At 34.8% G+C, this 27,507-nt stretch overlaps 1 protein-coding gene across 12 annotated transcripts in view; it reads right to left on the bottom strand.

The window, feature by feature from the left end:
- Positions 1-27,507, bottom strand: part of LOC105475279 (inner mitochondrial membrane peptidase subunit 2) — an 886,283-nt gene that overhangs the window by 202,965 nt on the left and 655,811 nt on the right. For 8 of the 12 annotated variants that reach the window (XM_071094624.1, XM_071094621.1, XM_011730376.2 and 5 more), the window contains one exon: positions 15,468-15,570. The exons of 1 other annotated variant lie outside the window; for it this stretch is intronic. In XM_071094624.1, the coding sequence (XP_070950725.1) occupies positions 15,468-15,570 (103 nt within the window). Of the gene's footprint in view, positions 1-13,712; positions 13,897-15,467; positions 15,571-22,714; positions 22,758-25,820; positions 25,840-27,507 lie in introns of those variants that run through there. 3 more of the 12 variants (XM_071094627.1, XM_024790865.2, XM_071094628.1) reach the window with 3 other exon arrangements.

Genomic DNA, 27,507 nt, shown 5'->3' with positions numbered 1-27,507 from the left:
CTGGGTGGATAGTGCCATCTACTGAAATGGAAGAAATCTGAGGAAAGAAGATGGAAGTAGGAAGGAAGGGAATGAAGAATTTCCTTTTAGACATGTTAAATTTAAAATGTTTCTTGAATATCCAAGTGTGATACGATCTGGAGATGCGAATCTGAGCACCGATACACGAAGACAGCATTTAAAAACACAGGATCAATTTTCTTAGGGAGGGTTTCAGTACGGATGAACAATCAGGTTCAAGCTCAGGGGCATGCCAAAATTTAGAAATCTGGCAGAGAAGGATGAAAATGTAAATGATGCCTACAAAAAGTGACTGGTTATATGGGTTCAAGGAAGCTAAAAGAAGAAAATTCTCAAAATGTTTTAAAAAGGAAGTGGCCAACGATATCGAATACTGCTGAAAGACTAAGATGGATATTTGGAAGAGATCACAGGTTTTGGCAACATCCTGACAAATCCTGAACCAAATAAATGAGTAATCTTACAAAGCCCACGTGTTTAGCTGACCTGCAAAAGAAATATTATGGAAGGTAGAAAGGTGAAAAGAAAAAAGAAGGGGATGCAAAGAAAATTCTCCCACAGATTCAGAACTTTAATAGTTCTTAATCTAAGATAAACTACATTGAGGCATATATGTTGCAAAAGTATGACATACAATATAATTTTTTAAGTATTTAATACTATCTGGTATGCATACTAAATTTATCTAAACAAAGATCTCAGAATTTAGTAGCACAGGATAACCTACTTATTGCTCCTGATTGAGGAGGCATAGTGGATTTTTAAAAAGACTTATATTTAATTATTTAACAAAGAATAGCGAAGCAAAGTCTACAAATACACTGCTCCTATATACTGCCTCTAGAACCACTTATCTCTCCTCCCTCTCTCATGGCAAAGACTCCAAACACCTGACGATTAATATCAATCTCCCATTTATTAAACAGTGCAAATCTCCCTTTGTCATTTTAATTGCACTGAATTTGAATTTGCATAGGTTGCAAGTAGAAAACAGAATCTTGAAGCCACATAAACTAATCACACTTAGACTTAAAACAGAAAATATTGGATATCTAGCCAAACAAAATTGCTCAAGTATCCAATACATATTCTAAACACTTCCACCTCCATGCTTCTGCTACCTTGCTTTCTACTTCTCGAAAGTTACTTTTCCACTTGTCTGTAAGTCCAAATCCTATCTTTTCTTCAAGGTTTAACTGATTAATGTCTTTGAATTCTTTCTTGCTAGAAATCACTTCTATGAACTTCATGATGTTGCACCTGTCTCTGGCTTTTATACTTTTTACGTTTTATTATATTACATTGTTGTCTACACTTTTGTCTGCCTAACACCCTGTATTATCTGGAACAACAATCCCTTTCTCTGTACTGGCATCAACAAGATAACGTTTCCATGGAGCTGCCATAATTTTTACATAAGGCTGCCCCTAGGCCAGAATTGGTTGGTCTATAGGTAGATACCTGATCTAAACTATGACAACCACAACATTCCAGCCCTTGGCAGCTATTGATTCTTCCAGGACAGGCACTTACCTCAAGCTAAGCCAATCACAGTCCTTTCTCAACTAGATCCTGCCTAATTCTCAACTAGATCCTAGCTAATTGGTGCAGGACTGGAACTGTCCTGGAAGCTGACCCTCTGGATTGAGAACTAGAGGTCAGACCATTCCCTGTCCCATGTCTCAAACTGAAATATGCAGAACTGGAAAACTGCTCATGCTCATGGCCATGGGATTAGGCTTCCCTTAGCCTCAGAAGGCCTTGGAGTGGAAGCAACAGGTATCTGGTAGGGGTAAATGCCACCTCTTTAGTCTCACGATTGAAACCACCTTCCAAGCACTATTCGATGTTGTCTTTAGAGACAAGTGAAGTGACTTGTGATATTTGCGAGGAGCCACCACCACAAAAATAATTTCTCTCTCTGCTAGGTGATTTATACCATTTTATTATTATTTTCTTTTTATGGTGATGTTGAGTTGAGGAGAGATGTTCATGCTACATTTATTAAAAGTTAAAAGAAAATCTCAGCACCTTGGGAGTCCAAGGCACGTGGATCACTTGAGGGAGGCCAGGAGTTTGAGACCAGTCTGGCCAACATAGTGAAACCCTTTCTGTACTAAAAATACAAAAAAATTACCCTGGCATGGTGGCGCATGCCTATAGTTCCTAGTTCCAGCTACTCAAGAGTCTGAGGCACAAGAATCCTTTGAACCAGAGGAAGAGGTTGCAGTGAGCCAAGAATGTGCCATAGTGCACTCAAGCCTGGGCGACACAGCAAGACTCTGTCTCAAAACAAAACAAAAAAGGTTAAAAGAAAGCAGCATTTGTTGGCCGGGCACGGTGGCTTATGCCTTTAATCCCAGCACTTTGGGAGGCCGAGGTGTGTGGATTACCTGAGGTCAGGAGTTCGACACCAGCCTGGCCAATATGGTGAAACCGCATCTCTACTAAAAATACAAAAAAAAAAAAAAAAAAAAAAAGCCAGGCATGGTGGCATGCACCTGTAATCCCTGCTACTCAGGAGGCTGAGGCAGGAGAATCCCTTGAACCCAGGAGGCAGAGGTTGCAGCTAGACGAGATGGTGCCATTGCACTCCAGTGTGGGCAACAAGAGTGAAACTCTGGCTCAGAAACAAACAAACAAACAAACAAACAAACAAACAACCACACACACAAGAAAGAAAGAAAGAAAGAAAGCAGCATTTGCAAGAGATGACATTCATCTCTCTGTCTTTTTCTGTGAAAGGTTACTAGATTTCCTCCTTTTGGGGAGGAGTAGAAAAAATAATTTTGAGAGCAGGAGAGATCTCCCCTCTTAAGGAGGGGCTACTACTTAGTAGTAAACATCTGGGGCTGAGAACACAGAATGTATGAGTTTTGAAGACAATGTATTTTACTCTAAGCCTACTTCACTTTCAACCCAGTGGAAAGAATATATAGGGTATTTTTTTGTGCATCTATAAATGATTTTGTTTTGCATGATTTGTGATGTTTTTGGCTGGCTTGCTTTTAAACAGGAGTGGAGTAATACAAAAGCACATTAAAGCAGACATACTAGGCAAAGGATCATGGTAGTATTCTAGTGGTCATTTGAGAGACTTTCAGGAATTAAAAACAGAGAATGTTGTAAATAACTATGAAGAGGGCAGTCTTCCTGAACCTAAAGGATGGGGATATATCAATTTTGGGTAGTCTCTATATACACAGGCATATCCTACTTAAATTCTTTCCATAAAGGGGCAACCTCTTCATAATCCTTCTTACATCAAATACCAAATTTACTTTGATGTGACAGAAAAACGTATTGTGAATAGCGAACTTCAGAAGAATGAGCAGTGAGATGGTTAGGGGTAATGATAAGGTAGAGAAGCATATAATGAAATTTCAAATTAATATAATATTATTATACCAAACATATAATAGTAGGAAGATTTTCCTGCAATAAAACATTAGTTTAAATAATGCTCTTCCATCTAAAAAATATACTTCTTAAGGCAAGGTGGTTGGTTTCTTTAAATTAAAATACAGAGAAATATTATGGGACTATAATAAAATCAGAACTTACTCTGTAAAATATACCTGAAGTTCTTTATAAAATATACTATTGTGACTCAACAGTTCAATACTGTCTTAGTCTGCTTGTGCTGCTATAACAGAATGCCACAGATTGGGTAATTTTTAATAAAAAATGTATTGAGTCATAGTTTTGGAGACTGGGAAGTCCAATATTAAGGAACCAGCAGGTTTGGTTATTCTGATTTCAAGATGGCACCTTGAATACTGTATCCTCTGGAGGGGAAGAATAGTTTTTCCACACATAATGGGAGGCAGAAGGGCAAAGTGGAAAAAGGGGACTGAAGTCACCCTTTTATAAGGCATTAATCCCAGCCATGGCCTAATGACCTCTTAAACATTTGACCTGGTAATACTGTTACAATGGCAATTAAATTTCAACATGAATTTTGGAGGGGACAAACATTCAAACAGTCACAAATACTACTTGAAAAAATATAACAGTTTAACCAGTTATGACCATCTGGGCAAAAAAGCTATTTAAGTACCATGCATTTTGATGAATGACCTTTAAAATAGCCTTCCTCATTTTATACTATTACTTTTCAGTCAGTGCAGGATAACACATTAAATCTAAAAACAATGGCCCAGTGAAACCATGCCAGTAGATTTAACGAATCCATTAATTTAACAGTAATTATCATTCCTTCTTCAGCACATATATTTTCTTTGTTTGAAAGACAATGCTGTGTGTTTGTGTTTTTTTTTTAATGACAGAAGAAGAATGCAATACAGTTTGTTTTAAAAGACTCTGTACCAAATATTCTGTGAAGATTATAAGTTCTCCTTGACTAGAGTCTAGATAATTCCATAATGACTCGTAGAAATGACATAATTTATAATCTCATTAGGTTTTTGTGAAGTGAAACTTAATTTATATGAACAACCCAAATATAATCATGGCTAATTCGAGAGGAATGTTTCATTTGCCTGTAGCTTCCCAGCAAATACTAGGCAGACAGAGTTTAAAGCCTCAGTGGGGAATAGGTAGATGTATTTCACAACAAGGGAGATTTAAGCAGCTTTGAAAATGGTTTGGTTGAAGCTCTTCAACTGTAAATAAAATTACTGGAGGTTTAAGTAAAACTTCAGCCTAATGTAGTTGTTAGTCTAAGTAGGTCCTAGTTAATGACTATTATCTTTATGAAAATCAGGCCTAGTAATCAAAAAAGTTCAATATTCCACAACTTGATGAAGCCTTTCAGTTTCCCCTTTCCTTCCACTGATTACATCCTAATTTCAATTCACAATATCAATATACTTATTTTAATACAGTAACAATATAAAGGGGAGATTAATGTAACTTGAAAGTACATTATATATCATTTCTTCACAAAAATTGATACATTTCTTTTTGAAAATATTTTTTAATTAAAAAATTTATTTACAACTTCCCACAATGTGTTGATGTATTGAAAATATTTTAATTTTGAAAAATATATATTTGGGTATGTTTTAAATAATAATGGCAAATAAATTTTTAAAACATGCTTTTCTCTCAGCTGGTTTACCAAAATATTCGCCACTCTGTTTCCTTCTTTTAGCCTCTACATTCTAGGAATTGTCTATACCTTTTGAAACATGTGAGAACTTTACCAAAAAGAGTAGAAAAGTCTGGTGAAATGAGTGGGGGTTAGTTGACATAGATGCTAAGTGTAACAGAATGGAACTTTGATACTTTGAGGGAATAATATTTGCCTATAATTTAAGGAGTCATGAACAAGACTTGATTGGTACTCCCAAGGTCAGGGACAAAAATCTAATACTTACCAGGTAGCACACTTCTCATCACGTAGCCAAGACTGCTGCTTATGCTTAATTTTAAGGTTTGACCCATCAGAGATGAGCATGGAGTTAGTTCAGTATTCCAACTGGTGAATTTCTCTAACAGATGTGGTGAGTTAATACGAGGAAGCAGAATATAACAGACATCAAACCAATTATTAGTTCCTAAGGACTCTTATAAGTCAATCTACTTCATATTTTTATTATCACCACCTTTGCCTAATGCCTAATCATATCCCATTTGAACTAATAGTATTATCAAATGATTGCATTTTCTACCTATATCCTATTTCCAATCTAATCTTTCATTCATAATTTTCCCAAATCAGTCTTGCCAGACACCTCTCATAACTTATTACTCTCCTGTTCCATAATGTAAAGGGCTTTTTAGTTCCTTCTAATGTTCAAATTTCTGACTTTCCTATTAACAGCCAGACATAATCAGTCCTAAACCAATCTTTCTAAAGTTATCTATTACTAATTCACTAGGATCAGTGGTTGGCAAGCTTTTTCTATAAAGAGCGGATAATAAATATTTTAGGATTTGTGGGATATAGTCTCTCTTGCAAGTACTTAACTCAGCCGTTACAGTGGGAAAGCAGCCAAAGTCAATATGAAAGCCACACTGTGGCTGTGTTCCAACATAACTTCTTTTGTACAGAAATAGGAATGGGTCAGATTTGGTTCAAGGGCCAGATTTCACTGCACCCTATTCTAGATGAACCTTTACTGTGCAGAAATTGGCCATTAACTGTGTCATGAAACAGCTGTTAAACTCTGTTCCTAGTTCTGGGCTACAGTGATACAAGGATGAGTTAGCTCCCATAGCTGCCTTGGCAATGTTCACAGTCTTTACACACACAGAATCACTGCAATTATACTGCAAATGCTGTGTGGGGTCACTGGCTTAGTCAGAAGCAAAACTGCATGTTAGAGTAGGTCTGGAAGTAGTCATTGTCCAGATTAACGTGGGCAGGTACAAGATAATGAAAGGGAGAAGAAATGACATCCTGTGCCAACATACAAAAATGCAAAACCAAATGGTGAATTTATGAAATGATCAAGGCATAGGCAGGTAAGATGGATCTGGAAAATTTGGCATGAGACAGAATCAAAAGGGTTTGAATGCCCTGCTAATGAGTTTACACTAGCTTTTTTGAGCCAGGCTTCACTCAGGCCCCGGCAAGAGGCACTGCTTTTTTGGTGCCTGTGTTTTTGAGGAACCTGCACATCACAAGTTTCACAAAAATTGAATTTATTAAAGAACACATGGGTCCCTATGTCATTCAAGATCTGGCATTCAGCACTAGCAAAGTGTGACATTCTAACCCCGATTATTCACCAGGATTTACTCACAACAAACTAACACCATTAAGGACCCAGACACATGTTTTTCCATATATTTTATATTTTTTTAAAAATGGACTGATTCCAAATGCCATGAAACTTCACCAGTTGATCACAGGCAGGATTTCACCCATCAAAGCACTTAGCTTAGAAGTGCTTAGAAGGAAATTAAATGACGTGACAAGCCTTCTCAGCATGGAGGCCACAGATTCTTGTATACTCAATATCACTTGCCAGTAGCTGAGTGCCCCTGTTCTTTCTGCTCTTCATGTTTCAACTTGTGGTTCTAGAATTCTAGAGGTACTCAGGAAAACACAGTATTCACCACAGTTGTGCATGGTGACAAAGGAAACATTTGTGACTACTAAATAATTCATACTGCTCTTAAACTTATATGTATGTAGTTGAGGGTATGACATGCATGGAGCATGATACTCTTTACATTGATAAGCATGTATAAATTGAACTCTCAAACCTGTAAATAGATTTCCTTTTATAAAAATATGCAATAAAAAGTAATCAATTCTTTAAATACTTAAAAATTCAGTTCTATTTAAATAATTTTGATGTAATTTTATGTTAATAGTTATTTATATTTTGACTTTTGGTTTGGAAAGATACATTTTGACATTTTACAAAAAAATCTTTTGGAAAGACTTGAAAAAATTTACTTTTAAATTCTTTTACATTCATTTTCATCTACATTTTCATAAACATATATTTAAATTATCAACACTAAATACAATATTATTTTAATCCTTCATATCATGTGAAAATCTTGATTGCAACAACATAGAGATTTTGCTGAAATGGAGGCCAGTAAAAAAATGTATAAATGAATTTAAAATGTATTTAAAAAAACTGAAAAATAACAGCTTGGAATTTTCATTTGGAATATATATGTAATTTAACGCTTATGTATGTTTTCATTTTATTACTCTTCCAAACATCACAGACCTTTCAACAGAATACTCAAATGTGTAATAATAATTAAATTCAGTCATCTTTGTTTGCTGGTTTTAGCCATATGGAGATATATTTATCCAGTTAGGAAAAGTTACATATTTCATTTAACAGTTTGCTAACTTAATTTATAGTTACATGTTAAATATTTAGACATGTAGTGTTTAGACCTCCATGCCTTAGGCCTCACATATATTAGGGGACGATCTAATATTTATAAGTAATGTGGAGTCACTGATGTCAACTTTTAATATTTTAACTTATAGTTATTAGAAATAGTCTATTATAGCAGGCGTAGTGGCTCATGCTTATAATCCCAGCACTTTGAGAGGCCGAGGCAGATGGATCAATTGAGGCCAGGAGTTTGAGACCAGCGTGGTCAACATGGTGAAATCCTGTCTCTACTAAAAATGCAAAAATTAGCCTGGTGTGGTGGTGTGCACCTATAATCCCAGCTACTTGGGAGGCTGAGGCAGAAGAATCGCTTGAATCCAGGAGGCGGAGGTTGCAGTGAGCTGAGATTGGGCCACCGCACTCCAGCTTAGGTGAAAGAGCAAGACTCCATCTCAAAAAAAAAAAAAAAAAAAAAAAAAAAAAGGAAGTATTCTTTCATGTTTTAGACATAAAAAGCATAAGGCATAATGTAATGAACATCTGTATGCTCACCACTCTGCTTCAGATATAAGTACTATAACTTGGTGTCTTTGTACACTCACTCCTCCCCAATAACATTCATTCCCATCCTTTCCAGAGGTAACCAATCCTGAATTTTTTACTGCTATTTTAAATGGCAAATTCTTTAACAGTATGTTTTCTATTTCTTGATGATATCTAGCCATGTTTCATCATGTATATAATAGCTATTATACTACTAAGTTTGCATAATTGTCTTAATAGTTCTGCAGATTCCTCTTGGGTTTTCTAAGGAGACAATATCATATTTATGAAAAATAACAGTTTGGAATCCTCATTTCCCATCCCTATATCTTTCATTTCTCTTACTTGACTTAATCTGCACTGATAATGACCTTTAGCATAATGTCAAATATAAGTGGTAAGAGAGGACTTTCTTGCCTTTATTGAATATAGTAGGTACTGTAGGTTGATAATACTGTTGTTAGGAAGCAAAATGATGTGATCAGGATTCTTTTTAGAAAAATTGTTAGTGACAGGAATATCAAATGGAGCAGAATTATTTAGGAGTCATATTACAAAAATAACTTCTATTTAATGCAAAAGCCATGGGGCCTGTGATGACCTTATCAGTAGAATACACATTATGGCTCTGATTCTGACGACATCAGTAAAAAACTGCATTTTCACTTGCTTGATTCACCAAGTTAGACAAATCTTAAAGTACCAAAAACTCACATGGGTCTTACTATGAATAATGTCTACAAGTGTAGTTATCATGATTCACTACAGGGTCCATTTACGGCTCCATTATACAAAAAAGATCACCCAAGACACTTAAAATTAAACTCATCTTTTTCAAATACAACCAATAAGATACTGACACAGAGCAAAGTCTTTTTAAAGATTACCCAACAAGTTTTCAGAAAATTAAAAATTTCCAAAAAAAGCTGTTTCCCAGCTTCAAAAGAACGTTATTTACATAGTTTGCTGTTTACAAAGTTATTTACATAGTTTGCTATTTATTAAAAGAAGTGGAGAGCAAAATTACCCACCAAATATTTTATAAGTACATATCCATGTAAATGAGGCAATTTAATCTCAAACTTTGAATCTCAATATATTCAATAGAAGACTTTTTTTTGTCTTACGGGTGCCTCATATTTTCCATTTTATTTTTGTATGTATGCCCAGTTATGTAGGTACCAACAAGTAAAATAAAGGCTTTGACCTCACTTTAAAAAAAATTCTAAGCGCTTATAAAATCGCTAAATTAATAACCCCTGCATATGTTTCACTAAATCTTGGCTCCTGACCTATTATCAGTAAATATATATTTCTAATAAAATGAATGTGTTTAATTCTGTAACTAAATGGCCCAAAGGAACAGTATCTGCCATAGCAATAAAGTCTAATGACAATTCTGCTGACATTCTTCTATCTAAAAATGAAATCATGTGGAAAATAATTTCTACACTAGCAGAATAATTAAGGCATAAGACAAAATTTGATTTGGTAGGAATGGAAGCTAAGATTGCCTCTTCTCTTGGGAAGACGGGTGACATTATTTATTTCATCACCATATTATGTTTCCAAGCTCTCTTTTTAAAATCATATATTTTTTTCATGTCTTAATTACAGCAACAAATCCAATGAACAGTGAAGCTAGTCCTGAGGGACTTTCTGTTTCATTTTACTGCATGGACATTTCTTGGTGTTGAACACAGCTTCTGAGAATGGGCTCTCTTCCAAAACTTAGTTATCTTTGGTTATACAAATATTTTCATTATAATGATATCTCCTTTAAGTGGCCTTGATCTTTTTATGAGATGTATGCCTTTGTCTACACCAGTCAAATGAAAATTATATCTAGGTAAAGCATGTGAGGTTGCCAGGTTCTGGCACTGTTTATGGGAATCATGAGAAACATTTGATGAAAAACCACAAGGTGAGGCTTTATGACTTATTAACAAAAACTATAAAACTATTGTTACCAGTATTTTTCTATAAAATATAGATTATTTTAGTTCCTATCAAAATTTTCTAAAGAACAAGCATGTACTACAAGCCACAAGAAAATATAACCAATTAAAGCCTAAGCACCATTTTTTCAAAGAAAGTGTGAAGAGAATACTTCATTTGGATCCTGTCAACACTGTCTAATGACCTTTTTTAAATTTGAAATGGCTGATTTTAAATAAAAGCTATTCTAGCTGCTCTAGAGAAGTTACACAAGGAAAATGCTACAATTCGACAATAAATAAATGCAATGAAAATTCATTCTCGTGTATCACAAGATTATTCTGTATTGCATAGGCAGAATATTTTCAATGCAGCTAAAACCCATCAACCACTCCAGGCATAAATTACTTCATTCACAAAACATATAGCATCTAGAGTGCTTTATGTAATGCAGGATTTTTACCAAATAGTTATTTTCACTGATTTCAGAACACTCTGTTCTACCAAATCCTCCTGGGAGATTTCATGGGTTTTCATACACAAACACTCTACTTCTCTAAAAGGCCGTGTCATACCCCCAACTAGAGTATTTGTTACAATGTGTTGTGAAGGACTGATTGTCTCCCTCCCTTCCATCCTTCCTTGAGAGTGGGGATTATACCTTAGTACTGGTAGAATCTATTGATCCTCTTACCTGCTCCTTCTGGGCATCAGGGCATGTTTTAATGTTTAGTGATAGTGGCAAAAGAATTCAGAAGGCTCACAGGTTCAGTCCACTCTTTATCATCTATGACCTGAATCTCTGTCCTTATAATCTCTGACTATTTTAAACATTTCCCAAGACTCAGTCCCAGTTCCTCTCTTTGTCAAGTGCTTTCCTTCCTTCCTTCCTTCCTTCTTTCCTTCCTTCCTTCCTTCCCTCCCTCCCTCCCTCCTTCCTTCGTTCCTTCCCTCCCTCCTTCCTTCCTTCCTTCCTTCCTTCGTTCCTTCCCTCCCTCCCTCCGTCCTTCCTTCCTTCCTTCTTGCCTGCCTCCCTCCCTCCCTCCCTCCCTCCCTCCCTCCCTCCCTCCCTCCCTTCCTCTTCCCCCAACCTCTTTTTTTAGGGGGGCAGAGTTTCTCTCTTGTTGCCCAGGCTGGAGTGCAATGGTGCAATCTCAGCTCACTGCAACCTCCGCCTCCCAGGTTCAAGTGATTCTCCTGCCTCTGCCTCCCGAGTAGCTAGGATTGCAGGCATGTGCCACCACACTCAGCTGATTTTTGTATTTTTAGTAGAGACAGGGTTTCACCATGTTGGTCAGGCTGGTCTCAAACTCCTGACCTCAGGTGATCCACCCGCCTCGGCCTCCCAAAGTGCTGGGATTATAGGCATGAGCCACCACACCCGGCTGTCAAGTGCTCTTAAAAGAAAAGGTCCCATTCTTTCATCCTTCCTGCAACTCCAAGAATCTATTGTTTTGTTTTTTACCAAAGAAGTATTATATAGGGGAAAAAAATCAGAACAGGTATGATTAGATACTAAATTGCTTAAAATGTCCATTTCCCACATACATTACAGAATCTAAAATCTCTGCCTGGTTAAATGTAACTTTTGTTTCTCCTGAGCCATCCCACCCATCAGGATCCACAAGCCTAAATCAAAGTGGACAAACCGCAGGTGCTCAAAAATGTGTCTTGAAGGCATAGATAAAAAGCTTTGCATGATATAAAAACATAAACTTTACTTCTTCTCCTTTACTTTTCATTGGCTTTTAAAAAATGGAAAACTTTTTGCACTTCATAAATTTTAATATTCATTTTCCACACTTTTCAAAAAACATAACCTTTTTCTCCTTTACGTTTCACTAGTTTTTAAAAAGTGAAAAAATTTTTGTACTTCATAAACTTCAAAAGGAATTCTATGGAATTTTAATATTCTATATATCATCACTTTCAAACCAACAGTTCATTTCATTAATAAATAATAGTTCTAATGCTCATTTATTTCTAAAACTATCATCTCCTATTAGGCATATTTCCTTCACAAAACACTCTGGGGGCTAATATTTTATCTAATAAGGTATCAATAAAATAAGTGATTGAATTTGCTCTTTTCCAAATGACTTAGAACTAAAAAGAACTCATATTTAGTATAGCTCAAAGTTTCCATTCTCAGAAAGAGGCACTCTATCATAAATAGCTTCTGAATCTGAATTATTCAGTTATGCTTCATAGTCCCGGCACACAAATTGTTCACAAGGTCACAGTACGATCACAAACCTAAAAATCAAAATACATTTATACATCTTAGAAAAGTTATGTTTGCCTTGAAATGTATAAGCCAAAAGTTTTTCTTCTAATGTCCTTTGGTCAAAGTAGCTAAAATAAATTATATATTTTAGGTGCTAAATATATAAATAATTTACTTTAGGTTTATTTTTAGATACTAGAATTTCACAAATCACTATGCAGGAAAGAGTGAAAGTCTCTTGGTTGCTCTCAGTTTAAACCTAGATAAAAATGATAGAAAAACTTCAAAGTGGAAAATGTACAAGCTAACTGGAGGCCATGGAAAGAATCACATTTGTGTTTTCAGTAAATGGAACATATTATCTAGGAGAACAGTTCAAATATAATTACTAATATTTATAATAATCACTGCATGCATTTTTAATTGAAGAGTCTGTCAACGTAGAGTAGTTAAAAATCACTATTAGAAATGTCACAGCTATAGATACATACAAATACAAATACAAACTTTACTTTTTATGTGCTTCCATTTTAAAGCAGGCAGAAAATTTGTCACTATCTACGATAATCAGTTATTTTGTGTGCTGGTGAAGAACATCATGGCTACAATAGAAAATGTATTCATCTACATAGAACCAGGTGTCGTAAAGGAAAAGACACTAATGTCTTTCACAGAGAAAGAAATTACTGAAAGAAATGCTTAGAAAATATTCTGAGCAATTATAAAGCAACACATTAGAATCACCAAGTCTTTATGATATAATCCAGTAAAATCAAGTAGTAATATGCACTGAACAACACTTCCAGACAATTATCAAAATTTTAAAGTAAACTTATGAAAGGTATTTATCACACTAGAAATGCAAACTAAAGTCATAAATTGGCAAATCCGTATCATGAGACGATAGGACATTTTCTATCATTGTGCAATGATCATAAACTCAAGAGGGTTAGCATAAAGATATTTCAGAGAGACATCATACATAATGGAAATATTTCATACCCAATCACATCTGTGATGAGAGACACATAAAATGGTTTTTAGGTAATCTTTTTCACTTGCGAGTTGCTACAAAATTTTGTCACAAGAGTCACTTCTACACTGTAAGCGACCTAAAACATTTCCAATCTGTTTATTTCACTTTAGTATACCTTACAAAAATTATATTATATTTTTGTAATAATTACTATTCAAAGGCAAGAAAGGGTCTTAGTAGTATTTATTATCATCATTGCAACTAGAAAAAAAGAAGTAGGAGTAGTTTCCTAAAGTTATCTTCCACACAGTCATATATGTTTATCCAGCTCTAGCTCTGTTACTGTACTGTCAGCCAAAGATGAGTCAAAGTGGCTGCTCCATTAGTGACAGCAGGAGTGTGCCCTCATACTATGTGAAAGAAATTGTTTTATTAGAGACCACCAACATTAAATTTTAGAAAAAACTATATGGATAAAATGTTTTTCACAAACATATCTAAAGGTATTCAATATTAACTTATACAAGTTGAATATCCCTTATCCAAAATACTTGAAACCAGAAGTATTTCAAATTTTGGATTTTTTTTTTTATTTTGGAGATTTGCACTATACTTACTGGATGAGCATATCTAATCCCAAAATTTGAAATCCAAAATGCTCCAATGAACATTTCCTTTGAGTATCATATTGGTGCTCAGTAATATGAGAATTTTGGAGCATTTCCGATTTCAGACTTCTAGATTAGGGATGCTCAGCTTACATATATGTTAACAAGTACAGATATGTTTACCTTTAGGAAAATCTAATGAGTGAAGATCCAAGCTTTTAAACACACTAGATAATGAGAAGCAGGTGTAGTGCCAGTTAACTAAAAGATTCTTCACTTTTTATTATGAGCTATTGCAGGAATTCATAAATACAGAATTTCTGTATACATTCAACATGAAAAAACTCCCAAAATACCAGTTTAGTCTCAATTTTATGGTGTGCAAGCACGGAATAAGGAATGTCTGCATGTCTACTATAAACTCAATAATTCTAACATTCTACTTATAAAGGGTGACAGATTATGCCATTCCAAAATATGCCACTTTGACATGAGGATAACTTAAGCTAAAGGCACTTGACAAACAGCAGATGCAAGAAGGGCATTCTAATCTTTTCCTTTTCTTCCTGAAAGCAGGAGACACATTTTTTCATGTGAAAGATGCCCTTCCTGTACCAGGAGAAAAAAACATTATTTCATGGGAAGTCATGGCAGGGGGCACAGAGGGGGTTCTGTACCAACAGACCTTGTTAAAATGTGTTAAAATAATTATCTTCCTTTAGCCTCACCACATAATTTAGTTACTTTTCCACAATTAGGTCTCTTTGTTCAATCTAACATAAAAGTATGTACGTTTTTCCACCTGTTGGGTCTTCATTTCTTTATGAGGGCTCCTGTGCCACCTAAAACTTATCTTAAATTTGTTGGCTTTTCTCCTATGACTCTGTCTTATGTCAATTTAATTCTCAGGCCCCGCCGGGACCCTAAGAGGGTAGAGGTAAAATTTGCTTCCTGTACATTTACTAATATGATTTCCATTACACTTGCATTTTAAACTAATGATTTAGAAAACTGATGCCTACATAATGTGTACAAGACCTAAACATCAACTGAAAATATAAGCTACAAAGTATTCCCATGGGAGAAAAAAAGATCTTCCAATTTGGAATAAGGTAGTTGGCCAAAAGCATTTTTTGGAACTTTCTTGAAGTGTATGAGTTTTTTTTTCTAAGAAACACATGTGCACACACATACCTACATACACAGTAATAGTGTACTTTATGATACTTAAAAGGAAATTTTCGAACATAAACTATTCCACTATAAAATTCATGATCAGTCTTGGCTGAGTTACCCGAATAACCTATCTGACATACTTTTGTTCTCACCTTTGAAATCCAATTATATCAACAAGAAGATAAAAGATGACTTACCGGCCCAAAAGAATTACTGTCAAAACTGTGTCCATGATGATCACCTTCAACCCAGATGTGACCACGGGGGACTTTGACATACCGGTTTTTGTGTCCTATGGTTCTGGAAATAAACAGTGTAACCACTGAGATATGAATAGAAAAGAGATCAAACTGTTGAGCATACAAACTCAGGAATGGCAAAAATATTATATAGATGTTACAGACAGGTTAACCATGAAGCTTCTCCATAATTTCATTTTTAAGGAAGATGTGGTTAGAGCCCTTTGAATCTATTCACAGTATTTTTTTTCTTTTTATATTTCTACAGGTAAGAATTTTGTGCTTAGAAAAAGTGTATTGACACTAAATATAATGTGTTTAATATAATTCACAATATTCTAAATATGTATTTATGAAATCCAATAAACCCCCAAAAATACAGATCTAACTTGGTTTTTTAACATTTACTTTTAAGTTAATATTCAACTTTTCCAACAGACTCACGCACAACTACAATCTTCATTTTTTGCAGTCAAACTTCTCAAACCAATGGACAACACTTCATAACCTCTTAATACTCTAAATTTCAGCATAAGAAATAAAGGAAAGAACATAATCTGGATAACTTCTTATTAGATAAAAACTATCAATATCAGTTGAAAATTTTTAACCAGCACTAAAGTATTCCTAAAAATGAAAATTTTTTAAGAATTGTGAAGACTAAAGATCAATGATACACATGTTGCAAAACATTCTATATTCTTAATGCTGGCAAGGAAATGGACTAAGAAAAGGCTATCTCACACAGTTTTCGTAGCAATGTATAATAGTATAATGTTTTTCCCTGTATTTCCATTTTAGGCAACTTTTTGGTTCATTTTTAAGATACTAAAATGTTTGTGTCTTTTGACTTAGTTATTCTACTTGTAGAAATCCATTTGAAAAATAAAATCAGAAATACAGACACATTTATTCACTACAAGGGGTGTTCAAACAAGGCTTTTTATAGCAAAAAATAATAACTTACCTAAATATTCAACAACACAGAATTGGTTCAATAAATTATGATACAACCAACTAAATGAAAGAGACAGGCTTACAATAAAATATTATCCTAATCCCATAATAAGAAGTTATTTTGGGGGCAGAGACTGCATTTTTTTTTCTTTTATCCCCTAAAAAGCTCAGGAAAACACCTGGCCTAAAGAAGCTTCTCAGTAAGTGTTGGCTGAATGAAGGAATGAATAAATATCACCTCCAAGCCTGCAGAGTTCAGACACTGAGCTTGGCATACATACTGTTCTTTGAGGTAGTGTCCCTTTGAGACTATTTTTATTAGTTAGCAAGTTGTATATGTGCAGAAGAATACATTTAAAAAAACTAAACATAAATTGGTGCTACAGAAACTGAAACTATTCATTACCTAGGATGGTTTTTAATTTTCAAGATAATTTCAGTGTTGAATTACTTTACTTTAGATCAGTAAATCATTCATGCAAGGAAGCAATATTGTGGCTATTAGAAGCCCACAGTAAGTTAATGACTGCTGTTTATTTTTAATTACTATTGGGAAGAAAGTTTTCAGCTTTTTAAAGAAAAGTGAAAAACAAGTTGAACACATATTACCATCATATACTCTGTAATATAAGTGTTCTTCAATTAAAATCAGTCAATTAGTTCCTGACATCACTACAGCTTTTATTATTAGACTGCTTCTAAGAACTAATATTCTACATGAAATGTTAATGACAAAGAAAATATCCTTTTACTTAATTGTTGGCAAGGCATACTCTCCAAATCAGTCCAAACGTTTGTTCATCTTATTAAGCTGGGTATTTTGGATAAATGCTCAGAAAGAAAACAATTACCAATTTTGTCTCTTCAAATAACCATTCAAGAATTACAAAGGAAAACCAGCATAAAATTATTTCTGCAATGACATGGTGAGTTTTAAATCAAGCATATTCTTCCAGAAACCAGAAGAGTGATATGAAACCAAGATTGAGTTTTAACGTCATGTAAGCCAGGATACTTGTGATAGAAAGCAACAGCATCCTAAAAGACCAGTGACAGTTACACGTTTCCTTGCACTGACCATCTTATCTGAAAAATTTAAATATAGCCTTTTTCCTATTATTTTCTAGCTGCTTACAGTGCTTTATTTTTCTTTATTGAGCCTGCTAACACTTGATAAACATTTATGGGTTTATTTGTTTATTTTTTATTTCCCTCCACTGGAATGCAATCTTTGGAACTTTGCCTTTTTTGTTCATAAGAGTATCCCCAGAGTCCAGAACAGACTGCACAGAGTACTCAATAAACATTTGTTAAATGAATGACTAAATGAATGAATAACTGAAGAATAAAAAATACTGTCATAAAGGCAGAATAATAGAGTGGAAAGTATATAGGTTCTGGAAACAGAGTAGACCAGTTTTGATCTTGATACTATTACTCACAAGTAATCTTTTGCAAGTTACTTAGAGTTTCTACCTCTATTTCCCCATCTTTAAAATGGGAGAAGACATACCCTAACTTAGCAGTCCCCATCCTTTTTGGCAGTAGGGACTGATTTCATGGAAGACATTTTTTTTTTCATGGACCAGGGTGGGTGGGGGAAGGTTTTGGTACGATTCAAGCACATTACATTTATTGTGCATTTTGTTTATATTATTTTTAAATTGTAATATATAATGAATTAATTATACAACTCACTATAATGTAGAATCAGTGGGAGTCCTGAGCTTGTTTTCCTGTAACTAGATGGTCCCCTCTGGGGGTGATGGGAGATAGTGACAGATCATCAGGTATAAGAGTCTCATAAGGAGCATGCAACCTAGATCCCTCACATGCGCAGTTCACGATAGGGTTCACACTCCTGTAAGAATTTAATCACACGGCTGATTTGGTAGGAGGTAGGGCTCAGGCAGTAATGGGAGCAATGGGGAGTGGCTGTTAGTACAGATGAAGCTTCCCTTGCTGCTTACCTCCTGCTGTGTGGCCCAGTTCCTAATAGGCCACAGACCAGTACCAGTCCATGGCCCAGAGACTCCTGCCCTAACTGGGCTGAAATGAAGGTTAGTAGTTAGATGAAAATAAAATGGAAAGATTGTTATACAGCATACACTCTGGAGCCAGCCTGTCTTGGCTTTTGTATCTTACTTAACATTTTCAAGCTTACATGATCTGCACAAGTTGATGAAACTCTGTGTCAGTTTCCTCAGTTACACAACTGGGCAAATAACAATACCTAACTCAAACAATTATTCTATAGATAAAAGTGGCATACATTAAACACTTGATAAGTGGATTCTCTTGTAGTTGAGACTGTTTTTAATTTAAGTAAAGCACTGAATATAGTTCCGATGTATAGTCAGAACCCAGTAAGTGGTAGTTTTTATTGCTATTGTCTTCCTTTGTCCATTATTTTCTTTCATTTTATAAGTCAGAATGTGTTCAGCCTCTGTCATCTATTAGCATCAGTTTTTTAAAATTACCTGAACTACGCTTCAGTAATTTCCTCTCCCGACGACTGCACTGTAACTACAGACTATTTTTAATGGTACAATCAATCTTTTTTCTCTTTTGCTCTTATGTCCTTCTGGGACACTCTAAAACTTACATGTAAAAACACTATTTGGGTTCTGTATATTCAAATATGCAGGGAGTAGTAGGGGAAAGTATAATCTATTTGTGTTTTTACCTACTAGTCTCTTGTATATTTGAATATTGCTATGCTAATACAGAGTGGTTTCCTAGATACCAGACAGATTTGAAAGAACACTTAGAGCTATAGAAAAACCCTGGTAAAATTCATGCTGTATCCCAGTGCATATTCTGTTTCTTGGGTTTCAATCTAACTTTTTAAAGAATAATCCAAAGTAGCTTTAAAAAATATGATGTTAAAATATTGGGCTGGTTCTTTTTAGGACTGCCAAAGAAATATAATACTCCTAATAGAATTTCTCTAGAGAAAGAATTTTAAATAGCTTTGTGCTCCTGAATTCACATAAAAGAAAGACAAGATAATCTTTTAGGTGATTTAACAGTTAAGTGAGGTGTCAGCCTACAAGGTTGTATGTATCTATGGCTTGCAAATAATTTTGGTTTTGACAGTCAAAAATGAGCTCTGTATGGTATTCTAACTACCTGTCTAAAAGAAAAGGCATTTTTAGTACTACCTTTACCAAGACAAGTTACCTAGGTCTTATAAATGGAATAAAGAATCATTGCCTCCAATTTGATTTGACCTTGAAAACAATATTTTTAAGTCTCTGAATCTTTTGAGTGTCATCGGGTGAATACAAAAGTATTGTCTAGGTAATTCTTGTTACCACAAGAAAGAAAGGAAGAACTTATTAAAAGTATTTCCCAAATACGCGCACACACACACACGCACACACACACACACACACTCTCTCTCTCTCTCTCTTTCCTTCTCTCCCTCTTAAGTAGGTCACTTATTTATATTAATAATTCATGATTGATTTAAGGTATTCTTATCTATTTTTCAAATTATTCTCTTAGTTTTTCTCATTGTCCAAAGTAGTGGCTGCCCTGAGCGTATTTACTGCTCCCTGGATACTAGATCCATGGTTTTCATTGTCTTGAAGGACCAGAAGTCAGGGGCTCTGGACTCAGAAAGATCAGCAGTTAGAACTAGGTCTCTTTATCACTGTTAACAGATAGAACCAGAAAAAAAAATCCACCATCAGGAAAGAAAAATAAAAAGAACACTTGCCTTTGTAGTGTTGGCCTCTGAAAGAGAAAAAAACTCTCTTTTGAGAATCTACCTTCTGCTCTCAAGTGAAACTAAGGTTCAAATTCACACTACTTGGGTAGTCTCACACAGTTAAGAATCAACTTTAATCGGCCCCAGGCATCTGGCAGAGAATAATCCCTCAAATGTGGTTTTCAGGTTTTCTATAGATAAATCCCAGCCAACAGGAACCCACAATCCAAAATTACAAATCTCATTTGGAAATACCCACCTTAGTGAGTCAGGACAAACAATAAGTAGCAAAATTAGACTCCTGCAAACTTCAAATACTGGATTTATGAATATACATGCTATATTTAAATACTTTTAAAAGTATAAAGGGAATTAAATACACGAGTAAGGAAGAATATAATATTTGAAAGATAGACACTTGAAAAATAACCAAATAGAAATTCTAAAAATTAAAATATATAACTAAATAAGTGGGTTAAAAAGCAAATTACTCTGAGATAAAGAAAGAAGTAATGAACTGGAGTAGAATTCAATACAGAGCACTAAAGAAATGGAAAATATTAGAGACATTAGAAAGATATGGGAAGCATTGTAAGAAAATGTAACATCAGTGTAATCAAAATTCCAAAGAAAGAGAATAAAAAGAAACAAGGAAGAGATAATATTTGAAGAGATGGTGGTAGAGGATTTTCCCGAATTGATGAATGAATAAATGTGCTGGGCCTCAGAAATTGATAACCCAAAATATGGCACTTTGATGTGTTAAACTGAAGAAGCCTCAAGGTCTCTCTGACCTCCTTCCACCTCCTGTTTCCTCAACCCATTGTCTCTCCTAAATAAAGCTCATGATGAAACTGTTCCCTGAAGTTCCCTTATCTCCCTGAAGTCCAGACTGGCTCAGAAGAAAATGGTTACCTCTGGTCCATTCCCTGAGTTTTCATTAACTCAACTCATATCGCAGGAAGAAAGTCTGAAGTCTCAACATACCTGAATAAACTTTGGTCACAAACCATCGTCTGCTTTGTGGGTCCAACTTGTCTCAGGCCATTGTATGTTCAACCCCATTGAATTCCCATAAAAACCATTTACTACCACCCTAAAATTCTCCACACTTCCCCATCTCCCTTCCCCCTAAAAAGAAGGGTATAAAATGATCTGTACTCCATTGCCTGGTGTACTCGCTCTGTGACTGAAGCCTCCATTGCACTTTGTATGACTTCACTCCTATTAATCTGCCTTTTGTCAGTTACTTTTCAGTCAGTTTTCAGAGGGCGAAGGGGAAGTTTTCCTTTGACCGCTACAAATGCAGATTCTGCAATCAGTGCAAATAACAAGTAAAAATCGCACCATCATATGTTGTAATGAAATTGTAGAACACTGAAGTCTCACTACTCCCAACCGCAAATTCTGAAAAGCTTCCAGAGAAAAAAACATGGACTACCTTAAAAAAAAAAAAAAAAAGAAAGAAAATTAAATTGACAGTAGAATTCCCTTACTGGAGCATAATTTGCATGAAATAGAATTCAGCAATCTTAAGTATACAACTCAATGAATTTAAAAATCAACGGTCACATAATCCCTATCTATATCAAGATACAAAACACTTGAGTTACCCAAAAAAGATTCTTCATGTCTCTCTGCGAGCAAATCTGCCCCACCCTCATCCTTGGCTTCAGGCAATCCCTGTTATGCTGCTTTCTGTCACTATGGTTTTGCCTTTTCTAGAATTTTACATACAGGCATTCCTTGAAGATATTGTTGGTTCAGTTCCAGATCACCTCAATAAATAAATAAATAAATAAATAAAGCAATATTGCAACAAAGTCACAGAACTTTTTTGGTTTCCTAGTGCTTACAAAAGTTATGTTTATATTATACTGTAGCTTATTAAGTGTGCCATAACATTATGTCTAAAAATACACACCTTAATTTAAAAATATTTTATTGCTAAAAAATGCTGACAGACACCCAAAACGAGCATATTCTTTCAGGAAAATGGTGCCAATCGACTTGCTGGATGCAAGGCTGCCACAAACTTTACATTTATAAAAAATGTAACATCTACAAAGTGCAATCAAGGAAAGCACAATAAAACAAGGTGTGACTGTAAATGGGAACATACAATATGTATTCTTTTACTTCTGGCTTCTTACTTTAGTCTAATGCTTTTGAGATCAATTCACATTGTTCAAACAAAAGTAGTTTGTTACTTTTTTTAAAAAATAGTATACTATTATATGAATGTACCAGAATTTATCAATCAATAGTTCATGAACATTTTAGCTGTTTCTAATTTTTGACTTTTTACACAAATAATTTCAAATTATATTTAAGAATCAGGGGGTACGTGTGCAGGTTTTTTACATGGGTATATTACGTGATGCTGTGGTTTGAGATTTGAATGATCCCATTACCCAGATAGTGAGCACAGTACCCCAGATTCTTGAATATGAACACTAAAGCAGCTATGAACATTGCAGTATAAGTACGACACATTTTCATTTCTCTTCTACAAATGAAATGGTTGGCTCACCTGCTAAGTGAATGTTTAAACTGTCAAACTGTGGTCAAATATCCTATTTTTAAAAGGAAAAAAATGATTATTTTTCTTTTTCTTTTCCCCCCACCTCCTACTTAGTTCTTAATGAAGGCAAATATAGCCTTTACCTTCTCTCCACCAGGCATGGCAAGCTTATCTATGAGTTTGCTTAGAAGTCCCAGAGACCCTACCTTGAAGCAAACCAGGTGCCTCCAGAACTCTCTTCCACCAGGAGGTAGCCTCAATTTACAACCTGCCTCTGCTCACATTGGCACCAACCAGACCACCCGACAGGTAAGACATCCGAAGACCCCATCCCTCCTCACTCCCTCCTCTACATGTTGTTCATGCCAAGTCCCCTTTAAAAGCCCGTGCCTTCTTGTCCTGAAGACTGAAGTGGTACCCTCAAGGCAAGAGCTTGTAATACCTCCCCCAGCTACCTCTGGAATAAAGTTATTTTCTGTCAGATCTCATTATTGTTAATTAGACACTGCAAGGGGTGAGGGATGGGACCTGCGTTTGGTTACAGAACTGTTTTCCAAAGCAGTAGGACTAGCAGTGTTTAAGCGTTTCAGTTGTTCTACATCTCACCAGCACTTGATATTATCATTCTTTCCATTTTAGCCATTTTAAGGGCATAGAATGGTTTTACTTTGCATTTTCCTAATGACTAATGATTTCAGCATCTTTTCATGTATCTGTCATTTGCATATCTTCTTTGGTGAATTATCTATTCAACTTTTAAAAATTAAATTCAGTGATTTGTCTTATTACTAAGTTGTAAGAATTCTTTATATAATCTGGATATAAATTTTGTATTAGAGATGTTTTGTAACTATTTTCTCCTAATCTGTGTGCTTTTAAATTTTTCTTAACAGTTTTTTTCTACAAAGAATATACATTTTTTAATTCTGATGAAGTCTATTTAAAACATTTTTCTTTTAAAGTACATGTTTTTCAGAAGAAATTATTGCTGAACCCAAAAATTACAAAGATTTTCTCCTGTGTTTTCTTCTTCTGGTTTTATACTTTTAGGCTATTTATAATAATTTTTATGCAGTCTGAGATATCGTTCAAATTTCAATTTTTTATATATGGTTATCCAATTTTTCCATTTTTTTGAAAAAATTATTCTTTCTCCCTTGACTTACCTTGTTAACTTTGTTAAAATTAATTTGCCCTAGTATTAGTCTATTTTCACACTGCTGATAAAGACACACCCAAGACTGGGCAATTTACAAAAGGAAGAGGTTTATTGGACTTACATTTCCACGTGGTTTACATTTCCACGTGGTTTGGGAGGCCTCACAAACATGGAGGAAGCTGAAAGGCACATCTCATATGGCGGCAGACAAGAGAAGAGAGTTTTTGCAAGGAAACTCCCGTTTTTTAAAACTGTCAGATCTCATGAGACTCATTCACTATCATGAGAACAGCACAGGAAAGACCTGCACTCATAATCCAATCACTTTTCACTGGCTTCCTCCCATGACATGTGGGAATTGTGGGAGTTGCATTTCAAGAAGAGATATGGGTTGGAACACAGTCAAACCATATCACCCTATATGGATGAGTCTTTTTCTGGACTCTATTTTGTTTCATTGATGTTTATACCAATATCATACTGCCATGATAATTGTGGCTTTATAGGTCTTGAAATCAGGTGCGATGATTCCCCCAATTTTGTTATACTCCTTTCCAAACCCCTTTGGCTATTCTAAGTCCTCTGCATTTCCAAAGGATTTTGAATCCCCTGTCCATGTCTATGCAAAGGAGCCTGCTGGGAGTTTGATTGGGTTTGCACTGAATCTATAGAGCAATTTTAGGTAGAAATGACATCTTAACAACATTGAGTGTTCTGATTAATGAACATAGCATTTCTTTCCAATTTTAAAGGTCTTTGAAAATGTTTCTGTTCTGTTGTGAGATTGATAGCATAACAGTCTTGCACATATTTTCCTAAATTAATATCTAAGTATTTACTATTTTAGTGTTATTTTAAAAGATATTTTAAAATTGTAACTCCCAGTTTTTCATTGTACTACATAGTAATGTAGTTGATTTTTCTCTATTGGTTTTGTATCCTGCAGCCTTACTAAACTCTCTTATTCTAGTTTCATTTTATAGAGTTCTCAGAATTTTCTGCAAACACAATCATGTTTTGCTGGGACTACAGGTGTGTGCCACCATGCTCCGCTAATTAAAAAAAAAATTTTTAGAGATGGGGTCTTGCCATGTTGCCCAGGCTACTCTTCAACTCTTAGCCTCAAGCTATCCTCCCACCTCAACCTCCTGACTAGATGAGATTTGTGTGTAAAAGTAATTGCGGTTTTTGACATTTTTAAAAGTAACGACAAAAACCACAATTACTTTTGCACCAACCTAGTAAAACAGTGAAAATAGTATTGTAATTATAGCATAATTACAGACATTATGTAAGTTGACTGAATATAGAAAAGATAACTCCACACTGTAAAGAAAATATATTTAAAATTAGTTTTTGCTAAAATGATGATAGATTGCATAAAATGTTAAAGGTGTAAATACCATAATTAGTTTACTTACTGTTAAATTGGACTTTTTCATGGATAAAAATAGTGAATCATATCATTATTCTATGGACGACTTCTGGCAAACCAATTTAAATAAAATAGTGAACTTGTGTAATTTTATTTTTCAGAAAAATCAATATTTAATATAATTGGTATTGTTGCGTTTAGAAAATCTTCTCTCAAAATAATTTCCTGGGTGTTTGCATCATCATCATTTAGTTTGCAGGTCTTTTCCATATGCTAATGTGCTAGTTATGTAGGGAAAAAATACATTTCAATGCATTCTGCTTTTTTTTTAAGAGACAAGGTCTCGCTTTGTTGCCCAGGCTAGAGTGCAGTGGCATGACTATAGCTCACTGCAGCTGTAGTCTCAAACTACTGGGCTCACATAATTTTCCCACCTCAGCCTCCCGAGTTCCTAGGACTGCAGGCATGTGCCACCATGCCTCACTTTTATTTTTTATTTTTTTGTACTGACAGGGTCTCACTATATTACCAAGGCTGGCATCCAACTCCTGGCCTCAAGTGATCCTCTTGCTGATTTTAAATAAAGAATCTGGAAGCTACCTGTATAAAGTAGGATTGAGGAAAGCCTTTTTAAGTAAAATTAAAAAGCAAAAGGTATGCTGTAAAATAACATACAAAAATATCTGAGTATTTTGAAATTAAAAACTTTTGAAAGACAAAAGGTACTATAAATACATAAGTCAACCGATTAACAGTATCTATGGGGGGGAAATGTTGTACAGATGTTGCATATATAATGAAATTATGTTTAAAAAAGACAATTCAATTGAAAATGGATAAAAGATACAAATAGGCAAGTGACAGATGAGACGGGAAAAACTTCTTAAATTCACTAGTAGTCAGGAAAATACGAACTAGAGTAAACATGACTTTATAGTCAACGGCTGAAACATACTGCTAGCACAGGTATAGGAAACATGTACTCTCACATTGCTGGTAGAAATAGGAAGAGCTATAATCTTTTTGGAAGCAATCTGGCAGCATCCAAAACATTTTAAAAATTTATTTGCCTTGTGATCTAGCAATTCTACTCCTGCGATAGAGACATAACATAACTATGTAAGGACACAGGCACAATAATGTTTTTCATAACACTGTTCAGAGTGGCAAAAAATCTGGATGTAAATATAATAGTTAAAACAGGAAGGTTTAATAAATGATGGTATGTGCATACCATGCAATGTTATATAATCCATAAAAAGAACAAATTAGAGCCATCAATTAACTTCAGAGATGTTTCAAAAATTATCAAATAGAAAAGCAGAAAAGCACACAATATGATTTATCCTTTGTAAAAAGGAAAGGTTTAAAAGTCACTATATGCAAATGTGAATGTGAATATAGGAAGCATTACACTACATAAAGAAAATTACATTGAAGATATACGAAGGGTTGTTGACATGGGTGGAGGATGAGAGAACTTACAGAAAGTGCAAAAAGGGAAGAGCATAGGCAAAAACCCCCCAAAAAACAAAAAAACAATCACACAACACTTCCAAACAAAGCATTATGATATTACCTTATTTATGCCTTTGTGTAAATTATGTGTGGATTCATATAAAAAAGTAATTATAATAGACATAAAATATTTTATATATACATATATACATTCAATACATAAAGATTTAAATACCAATAATTGTGTCATAGCAATGAAATAAGCAGAAATTAAAAAAGAAGAAAACAAACAGTAATTTATAAAAGTTGGAATATTAATTAAGGGCAATATGTCCAGCAATCCTCCCATTTAGTTCTTCCCTCTGAGACTGAATGCAACAGTAAATAAATGTTAGAGGGCAAGAACAGAGGACAAATCAAGTTCATGGAAATATCCTTCATTTTGCCATTGCTAAGGGCCCTCAACTAACTGCTCACTATGCTATGCTAAGGATTTCTCAAATGCTGGTTCTAACAGGATGCCTGTTAAAATAATCACTTTTGTTTAAGTAATATACTAGAATTCTAAAAAGTTTGCTATTGATTGCATAGATTGGGAAGGCAAAAGAAAAAACAAAACCACAAACCCAAACCCAAAGCCAGAACAAATAAAACACATTCTCTACTTCCCTAGAGACTGCCCCCCATCTGTGAGTAAAATTACGAGGGAAAGATTTAAGAGTTGGGACACGTACTGATGGGCTGAGTCTACACTGGCTCTTCCTGTCATACCATTCATAAAGAATAAGAAGGTACTCTTTAGCTAGAAGA

The sequence above is a fragment of the Macaca nemestrina genome, chromosome 4 (genome assembly GCF_043159975.1).
Source record: "Macaca nemestrina isolate mMacNem1 chromosome 4, mMacNem.hap1, whole genome shotgun sequence".
In the NCBI taxonomy this organism is placed as follows: domain Eukaryota; kingdom Metazoa; phylum Chordata; class Mammalia; order Primates; family Cercopithecidae; genus Macaca; species Macaca nemestrina.
The sequence above is the reverse complement of the archived record's forward strand: the minus strand, read 5'-3'. Positions and strand labels throughout refer to the sequence as shown.